The sequence below is a fragment of the Coloeus monedula genome (assembly GCF_965178545.1).
Source record: "Coloeus monedula genome assembly, chromosome: 16".
NCBI lineage: Eukaryota > Metazoa > Chordata > Aves > Passeriformes > Corvidae > Coloeus > Coloeus monedula.
The window spans coordinates 14,210,886-14,220,506 of record NC_138796.1 but is presented as its reverse complement, the minus strand read 5'-3'; the positions used below and the strand labels follow the sequence as shown (position 1 = coordinate 14,220,506).

The window sequence follows — 9,621 nt, the reverse complement described above, 5'->3', positions numbered from 1 at the left end:
AGAGAAGAATCCAATTGTTTGAAACTGTTCTAATTCTTCTTATTGTTTGAAAAAGAAAGTGGCAGATTTTTTTTATGCTTCTTAAATTGTTTCCTTTAATAGGAAGTGCTGCTTTACTCTACCGTGTGCTTCCGAAACAAACGTGTGTCTTCCAAAAATATACAGTGTACACATACTCTGTAGCTATAGATACAAACATTTACAAAGAAACAAGCAGGCTGGAGTGGAATAGCTTGGAAAAAAATCACACAAAGCCTTCCCTTCTGGCCCTCCCAGAGCCTGAGCAGCCGGGCTCTGTGCCGTGAACAGCCCCAAAACACACGATTGAGGAACATCATACCCTTGGAGCAAAAACATTTCCACACGCTGCAGAGGTTTGGAGTTGCTGTTGCCTATTCCCATCCCCTCCTTTAGTCCCTAGGATCTGCCTCGGTGTCTGCATCCCACATCCAAACCCACTGCAGCCGCCCATGCGCTGCCCAGGGGCCCATCCCTGGCGTGGGCAGAGCTCAGCTTTGCTTCAAAGAGGAAAATGTGGTTCTCAGGCGTTTAGTTTTTGTCTGTGAGGCTTCCTCAGACTCGGGGAAGCTGGGACACTCTGCGGGCTAGCGGATAGGCCGGTATGGGAATGTCATTCCTGGGATGAAGGTCTGCACGGGGTGAGCCGGGAGCGCGGGGTGCGCTGGCAGCGCCGGGTGCGCGGCGTGGGCTGGGTACCCCAGGGGAGGGGTGTGGATGTGGGGGTAAAATCCTGGTGGCAGAGCCCCGTGGGTTGGTTGCTGTACTGGACCTGAAATCACCAGCTGGAGCAGGCTGTGGAAAGAAATTCAGACGGGAGGGAGGATTATTAGAGGAGTTTTTGTCGTAGCTCTAAGGACAATTCACATCCAACACACGGCACTGCTGAGAGCCAAGAGAATACTGACATAATTAGGTTCTTTATAGGCTTCCAGAAGACTTTTTTCCCTTTTCCCCTTTTTTTTTTTTTTAAGCTCTACTCTTTGCAAAAAGCCAAGAAGTAACTGAGGTTAGAGTCAGGTAAAATCAGTGGGGAATTAGGGATGGGACAATTTAGGGGCAGGTTCCTTGCTGGAATTTCATTTCCCTTTCCTGTGCATTTGTTCTAACACAGGCTGGGCAAGATCACCTAAAGGTGGGAGCACTGAAGCCCCTTTCTGTCAGGAATCCAGGGAAGAAGTAGCTAGCACTGTGTCACCTTCATCCTTGTGCTAAAGTGCATGTGAATAAAAGCCAAATTCCACAAAGACAGATTTTTATAGGAGATTTTGTCTCAGCAGCCCTTGAGTCTCTTGGAACACACATTAAAGCCAACACAGCTGCAAGAGGTCTCTTACTTGTTATGTGGTAGCCTGGAGCACACAGTCCTCAAGTCATCTGAAAGAGGACAGAAGATTAACAATAAGGATAAAGCAGAAATTAGATTGGTTTTCGTCTCTGCTGTCCTTTCTAGGAAGCTCAGATTACTGAAATATCAGTAATTTTACTGAATAATTACTGATTACTGAATAATCAGTAATCTGTCACCATCATTAGTCAGCAACAGATCCAGAATCCCTCTCTCAGGCCCAAAACCTCCAGAGGAGAGAAAATGTTTCTCCATTTTACTAACTTTCCCCCACCAGACCCTTTATTGTATGTTTGACAATTAAGACAGACAAGACTTAGGATGGATTTTGCAATACCAATACACCAACAAGAAGTACCTGAGACATAGGAAGTACAAGGTGTGACTCTGCCCACTGAACGTGGCATTTTATGATGGGAAAGGCATCAGGTCAAAGCAAGGCAAAGGTTACCCAGTGCCTGTTTTTATTGGTTTGGGGGTTCTTAACCACTGCTACTGTAAAGAATGGGTTGGGGTTTTTTTTCTGGAATCTATCAACTAGAAATTGCACCTTTTTTACCATCTCCAAACTTCTGCTAAAGCAGAATAAGGAATTTAACAACATATCCCGTCGATAAAGTGTTTGCAGGAATAGCTTGAGAACAAACTCCTGCCTTTGCAGATAAACACAATCCCCCCCCGCCCCCCAAAAAATCAGGTATTTCAGCAGTGCCTTACACTGAATTTCCTTACACAGTAAGAGCAAGTGCTCAGAATGTACCAGCTAAGAACAAATGCAGCTGAAATCAGCCCTCCGATCAAAACCCTCCAATTTCTGCTTGTTCTTATAACACTCAGAGCTACTTTATAGAAGATTAGGAAGAAGAACATTGAAATTTGACCAGCAGCACTGGCTCAGCCAGGACAGAAGCATCAGATCCCTGCTTAGGCAGAGGCCACTCTCTGCAGTTGGGGTCTGCCAGCTGTTGGAGAGCTTCAAGACTTCTGGTCTAACCTAAAATTGCCTGCTTTCAAGAGAATATAACAAGAAAAGAGTCTGTGTGGCTGACCCTGCCCTGTGTTGGGCCACTTCCCTTTTATATCTCTGCATGTCTTTTGGAAAGAACTGGCTTTGGAGGCAGGAAAGCCAGACAAAAGCGACGTTAGCAGCCTTTTTACTGAATTTGGACACACTGTAATGGGGTCTCATTACAGGCAAGCTGAAGTCCCAGAATTTTCAGATGAAGAGGTTTTATTTGCTTTTCAAATTCTTTGTCTAGCACACCCACCCAGGGCTTTATGCGCTTCATGGACTCTCCTCCAGCAGGCAAACTCAGAGAACTTAAACTGGAGCAAAACCAAACAGTGCTTTCTAAATAGCTACAGGCAATTCTGAGGGGAACAAATTGTCCCCATGCCAGACACCCAGATACAACCCCCTGGTGAGCAGTGCAGGGCTGTGGATCAGTCTCCAGCTCTGCAAAGCAATGCCTGACTCACCCACAGCAGTGATCTCTCCTTTTTTACTCTCCATCCAGCTATTTTTACTGAGCTATTTCATGCACTATCACTTTCTAAGAGGGGCAAACTACTAATTGCACTGTGAACACCTTGATCTTTACTCCCCTCACCCCAAAACTGGCTCTTACAACTTCTACACCCCTGAGGAGAAGAATCCCATGCCAGGTCTCTGCCAGCCCCACAGACAACTCACCTCTGGTGCACAGGAGCGCTCCTGATGCCATGGCCACCTGCAAAGCCTGAGCCAGCCTGTCCAGAGCCAGTTCAATCTCTTTGGATGCATTGAGAGGATTGAGTTCATCAGACAGTCTGTTAATATCCTCCACCAGAGGAACCACGTGGTCAAAGGGCACCAGTCCCAGGCGCCCATAAAGGTTTTTCTCTGTTAAATGCCCCTGGAGCATCATAAGAACCTGCAGGACACTCAGATGCAGTTTGGAATAGAGCTGGTGGCAATCCCTGTCTTCTCCTGAAGTTGAGTCCTTGGCAATTTTGTTGGGAGCGTGTCCATTGGAGAGAGAGGCTTTCTTCTTCCTTTTGTAGGCCAAGGGAGCCTTCACACACCAGCGGATCAGTCCGGTCAGCGGGGTGAGCTCCAAAAACCCTATTGGCAGGTTGGCTGCAATGGGAGTGTTCAGAAAGGTGATGAGGATCAAGCGAGGGTCTTCAAAGATCCAGGAGACGATCAGCTCGAGCAGATCCGAGGGAGGGATGAGGTCATCTGGAGATAGGAAAGTTATTGTTGGGCAAGCTGAGCCTTGCACTGAAGCACAGGACTTTAATTTAGGCTCTAATTAGTCTCACACACACACACACGTCCTACACTGCCACAGTTACAATTTCAGATTTCCCCAATTCTGCTGTTTTTCTCAAGACACCAAAGGTAGTTTGTTCCAGGGAAGACACAACCATGCTCATGTCAACTTCCTCTTCCCCACCTGTTCTGAAGACACCACCAAACGCTGATATTTATCCCCTTTCCCAGCAAAGCTTCTTTTGCCATTTTCTTCTCTGCCACCCATCATCTGCTCATTTTTTCCCTAGTTGCAGTCTCCATTTATCCCTTGCCACAGGAAGTAGAATGGGCAAGGGAAATAGGAAAAACGTGTTGGGTGAAGAGAAGGAAGTATCAATAATTTAACTAATTTCTTTCAATACTTACTTACCTAAACAAACACATCTTGTGGAAAAACTCAGTGCAACAACACAATCACATGACATGTAAAGGATTATAAAATTATGTAAAGCTTCAGATGAGAAGTGAAAGACGGTCATGAACTTGACTACAGACAACAGAAACCCTGACACATCATCCTGTCACAGGGGGAATGCTGGACTGGAAGAGCAAGCTCCCTTTTCTTGTGTCACCAAAAACATCTCAAATAAACTAAGGAATTAAAAAATTACTTCCTATGACTCAAATTATTTCCTTTCTGACATGTCTTCTGACACGATGATGGGATATAAAACATGCTCTGAGCTCTACCAAATACTTTATAAAAACAACATAAAGGCTGAGGCCTGAACCTCTCTCTCACTCTCAGTAATGCCAAGCTGTTTATCTGGAGAAGAGTGTGCAAAGCATTTCCTTTATCAATAATAGCATTTGCTTTTCAGGATTATAGGTGGTGTGGGTATTTAGTGTATGGTTGTTCTCTGGTCTACCATGAGCTCTCTGTCACTGAATAAAGCTAAATCAATCTTATTTTAGACACCTACAAGTGTCTGAGCAACAGCCTGAGACAGGTTGTACCACTGGCAGGTCACACAGTTAAAAGAGTGGCCTGGAGATATGTTGTTGTGTTTCTCACCACTGCTCCATAGAAATCGTCCTCCAGCTTGCAAACATTCAGAACTTGTGTTTCTCCCCTTTTTGGAAGGGATCGGACTGACAGGCAGCCCTGAGTCTCTCTCAGGGCTGACTGAGCCCAGACAGATCAACTTTCACTCCCAGAGCTGCTCACACAATAAGGTCCCCATGTCCTTTGCCCTCTGTGGAGGACAACGCCCTTTGGGTCACATGTTCCTGGCTGCTTCTCCAGCAAAGACTCTCCGTTGTTACCCAGAGAGGCTGTGGACTCCAAATCCCTGGAAGTGTTCAAGGCCAGGTTGGACAGGGCTTGGAGCAGCCTGGCCTAGTGCAAGGTGTCCCTGCCCATGGCAGGGGGTGGAACAAGATGAGCTTTAAGGTCCATTCCAACCCAAACCATGCTGGAATTCTAAGTCAGCCACAGAGTGGTTATTTTTATTCCCACCCCAGCGCCAGATGAGGCAACAGCCACACCCCTGAGCTGCTTCTGGCAATAATTACGTGGTAACACCTCTTTAGGATTCCAGCAGTTACATCTCTTGCAACAGTTAATTAGTGTGACATTATACTGCACCTCTTACTTGAAGAGACACAGCTGGGGAACACTTACCTGAAGAGAGGTCGTAGAGAGCTGTGACTGATGTAATGAACTGGCAGCAGAAGCGAGGGCTGGCAGTGAAGATCTGCTTCAGGGTCTGGATGGAGCCTGGCACCAGGTTGCAGTAGTCATCAACCAGGGCTCGGGCCAGCCTCACACAGAACACAGCTGGGGTCCGCTGCAGGGACAGCACACAGGGGACACCAGATTAGACCCTGTCACAGGCTGCTTCAGCAGCTGTGTCCCCACCTTCCCCACGTGGCACTGTGGCTGCTCTCTCTCAGCACATCACACACTCACACAGAAATACAATCACTGTATTGCAATATTAAAATAGATGGTGATATTTTGAGTTTATGGTATCTGTGGTTTAAAATTGAAACCTTTTAGATCAATATTTTGACTTTGAGATTTTTTATTACTACTTCAGCAACATTTGTTCCCTGTGAGGGTGGTGAGGCCCTGGCACAAGTTGTCCATAGAAGCTGAAAGTGGCCTGAAAGTGTTCAGGGCCAGACTGGACAGGGGTTGGAGCAACCTGGGATAGTGGAAGGTGTCCCTGCCCATGGCAGGGGGTGGAATGGGATGAGCTTTCAAGTCCCTTCCATCACAAACCATTCCATGATTACATGATTCTGACATAGGCCTGTAGTTCAGCTGGTTCAGTCCCAGAGCAATTAGTTTGGTTGCCATGCCTGCTGTTTTTAGTGTGGAAAATATTCTGCAGAATCCTCACATCACTTAAAAGCTGCCATGTGAAAAAAAAATACACCTTCTCCTGCTATCCAGGTTATATCCCATCCTGCCCTCCCAAAGGCTCACCACGTGGGAGAAAAGGGACCCCAGGGAAACAGTGCTGGTCTGCCTCCTCCCACCCTTCCCTTCCAGCACGGCCTTCCTGCTCTTGCCCTTCTGCCAACCAGGTGACTTCAGCACATCCCCCAAGGGCAGCAGGAACAAAGGTGCACTTCCCAAAGCCCACAGTGGGGAATCTCAATAGGAAAGGAGAAGACAGACAAGATCCCCAACTGACTGCATTCGTAGAAGATAGACACAGGTATTTTGTGCCCAAATTTCAAGAAAGGGGCTTGCCTCTTCTACACACAAACCTGCACATCAGGAAGGGTTTATTTCCCAAACTCTAGAGCCAGCTTCTTCAGGCAACGTGACCATGAACTGCCAAGGTTTGTTCCCTGTGTTGGTCAAACCCTACACTGAGCCCTTTCAATATGCAGAGTTTGGGGGGGAATATTAAAACTTTCACTGACACGAAAAAAACCACCCATTTTTTTTCTTACATTGCAGCACATGAATGGATTGGCAAAGCTCTCCACGATGCCAGAGCACAGGAATGGACACAAGCACAGACATGTGGGCAGCTGCTCTATCAGCTGAAACTGCCAGGGAGGAGCAGCTGCCTGTGACCAGCTGTGGCCCAACTCACTGTGCCCACCCTGGAGCACTCCCTGACTCCCTCCCCAAGCCATCCCTGCCTGCACAGGAGCTGTACCTGCAGCCAGAAGGCAGCACACTCCAGCACAGGAACCCTGCAGACAGCCACTGCCATGGAAACCAGCTTCCCCAGCAAAGCCATCCTGCTGTCATCTGCTTTGTTCCCTTGGGGGCTGAAGAGAGATGAAAAAATGACCTGCCGGACTGAATCCTTGGTCTGCTCCTGGAAATAATTGCACATGATCTCAAGGAGCTGAAGTTCCTGAAGTGGGTTCAGTTTCTGAAAGAAAGCAAAAGCAAAGCTGTAAAATACACTGAGCCCCTTGAAGAACCAAGAACCAAGTGAAAAGACAGGAGCAGTAAAGGCTGAGAGCTTCCCTTCGGGGTGAGGGACTCCATTGTTATGCACAGCACACACATTCAAGCTTCTTGAACCACCACTGCATTTATCTGGTGACATTGAAAAGCTCTAGGTTCATTTGAACACCTGAATATCCAAAGCTGCACCTGCAAGTGCTGCCCAACAACTGAGAGATGAGACTGACGCTACTGGGGGTTAAACACTTCCTTTCTCTGCAAAGAACAGCACCGAGGACACTGCTGGGCAGCTGGGGGGACAGAACTGGACTCAGCAGCACACAGGGCTGCAGGGCCATGTACCCCAATAGTCACCAGCAGCTGTGGTTTCTGACTGCTGGTCTCTGAGACCCCCATCCCAGCTCCATCCCATGCCCACCCAAAAATCCTGGTAGGGCTCGGCTGCAGCACTAGGGGGCTGTGGGCAGTCCCCAGGGCCACGAGGTCCACCACACCTCCTCGGGGCCCTGAATCCTGGCCAATCCATCAGGGAGTTGCCAGCCAGCCCCCTCCCTGCCAAAAACCTCAGTCACCAGCACCCCAGAAACCCCGTGCTGTCCTCTTGGGGCCTCAGTCTCCAGCAGCAGACCCTCAGGAACCCCATCCTGCCCACCTAAGCTCTCAATCTCCAGCAGCAGCAGCTCGCGCCGGAGGAAACCTGTCCTGTTCTGAGGCCTCAGGCTCCAGCAGGGATCCTGTCCTGAGCTCTTGGGGCCTGCCCTCCATCCCCACTCCCCGGGGCTGTGTCCGCCTCCCAGGCCCCCTGTCCCTCTCTGCCGGGGTATCCCTGTCGCACCTTGGGCGGCGCGCCGCGCTCCTTGGGGACCTGGAAGAGGAACTCCTCGAGCAGATCGGTGGGGCCCTTGTCCACGAGCGGCAGCGGCGCGTTCTGCAGCTGGCTGCTGAAGTAGATGTCCAGGTGGTACAGCACCTCCTTGGCGGCGCTCAGCGCGTCCCGCCGGAGCAGCGAGTGCCGGATATCGCTCATGGCCCCGACCCGGCCCCAGACCCGGCCCCAATCGCGGTCCCGGCCCCAATCCCAATCCCGATCCCGATCCCGATCCCGATCCCGGTCCCAATCCCGGTCCCGGCCCCGGCCCCGGCCCCGCTCGGCGCGGCCTCCCCTCGGCGGCGCGGACGGGCAGGCGCTACGGCGGCCCGGCCAGGACTAAAAGGGTCCTGCGATGCCGACGGCGGCAGCGCCCCCTAGTGGGCCCGCCTGTGGGGGTGGGGTGGGGGGGCTCGGCCGGGAGGGAACCGGGCCTGGGGACGGGCAGGGGGGCTTGGGCTGGGGGACCTGGGCCTGGGAGGGAGCTTGGCGTGGAGGACTGAGCCAGGGGATCTCAACGTTGGGGGCCAGCTTGGCCCTGAAGTGATCTTGGCCCCGGGGCTGGGGCTGAGTCAAGGGGTCTCAGCCTGGAGAGGTCTGGACCTGGGGGGATATCGGCCCCGGGGGCTGGTCCTTGGGTGGACTCAGGGGGTCTTGAGTTGTGAGACATCTGCCCCTGGGGGGGGTCTTGGTCCTGGGGGTTCTGCCCTGGGGCTGAGCCTTGGGGGGAGTATTGGTCCTGAGGGTGGTCCAGACCTGGTGGTCTTGGAATGAAAGGGGTCTGGTCTTTGTGGGGTCTTGGCCCAGAAGTGGTGTTAAGCCCTGGGACTCTACCTTGAGGGGGTCTTGGCCTGGGTGAGACAGACTCTGGGGGAGCCTTGGCTCAGGAGGGTATTGGTCCTGGGTTTGGCCCCTGGGGGGGGTTCCTGACCCAAAGAGGGATTGACCGTGGAGGGTCTTGGCTGAGTAAGCCTGGCTCTGGGTCCAACCTGGGGAGCCTGTTGGGGGGGGTCTAGGCCCAGCCCTGATCCCACTATGGGGAGCACCCCTTCTCTGGGGGGTGCTTGGCTCCAGGGGAGGGGGCTGACAGGGCCCCCCCAGCCCCCTAAGGAACACTGCACACTGCAGGGGCTCTCCTGGGAAACACAGCAGCTGCCTTTGGAGGCCAGGAGCACCAGGACCTCAGCCAAGGCCACTGGGACAGGGCTGTGGGAGCTGTGGGAGTGGGCGGGGTGAGGGGCTGCCACCCCCCAGCACGGCATGGCCCTCCCAGGGATGGGGCCTGAGCCAGGTGACCTCCTGGGGAGGTCTGGGAATGGGCACCATGGCAGAGATTCGTCATTTTTTGTGACTTCCAGCTTGGCTTCACACCCAAAGATCACACTGGGATGCTGCTGCCAGGTCCAGCACACTCACAGCTTGTTGATGTGGGGTGCTTGATGGGAATGATTCGTGTTGGTGAAATAAACAGTTTTTAAGAGAATTTGTGTCTGGTGATGAGTGAGAGCTGCCCATGCCATGTATTGGGGAGCTGCTGATCCCCACAAGAGGTCTCTGGGGTTCGTTTCACCTTGCAGAGCTCTTGTTGGCATTTTAATCCCTTCTCGGCCTTACCTGTGGTGGGAGGCACTGGCAGAGGTTGAAAGGGTTCTTTTTTCACTGAGCAGACCTTTGCTTCCGTGAAAAATGCCATATGGAGCCTCTGGCCT

The 9,621-nt window shown here is 51.4% G+C and overlaps 1 protein-coding gene across 1 annotated transcript; it reads right to left on the bottom strand.

Moving 5' to 3' along the window:
- Positions 1-113: 113 nt before the first annotated feature.
- Positions 114-8,094, bottom strand: INTS15 (integrator complex subunit 15). The gene is made up of 6 exons (XM_082291971.1): positions 7,880-8,094; positions 6,785-7,006; positions 5,287-5,452; positions 3,060-3,587; positions 1,356-1,395; positions 114-813 (listed from the first exon to the last, which is right to left on the bottom strand). The coding sequence occupies exons 1-6, from the start codon at positions 8,069-8,071 to the stop codon at positions 606-608; spliced, it is 1,356 nt and encodes a 451-aa protein (XP_082148097.1). The 5' UTR covers positions 8,072-8,094; the 3' UTR covers positions 114-605.
- Between the last annotated feature and the right edge of the window lie 1,527 nt (positions 8,095-9,621).

Bases quoted from the DNA above. Each gene is read 5' to 3' on its own strand.
- INTS15 (XM_082291971.1), bottom strand. From the start codon at position 8,071: ATGAGCGATATCCGGCACTCGCTGCTCCGGCGGGACGCGCTGAGCGCC. The intron at 7,007-7,879 runs GTGCGACAGGGA...GCTTTCTTTCAG, and splicing joins AGCGCGGCGCGCCGCCCAAG to AAACTGAACCCACTTCAGGA. The intron at 814-1,355 runs GTAAGAGACCTC...TTCTTTCCACAG, and splicing joins TCCAGGCTACCACATAACAA to CCTGCTCCAGCTGGTGATTT.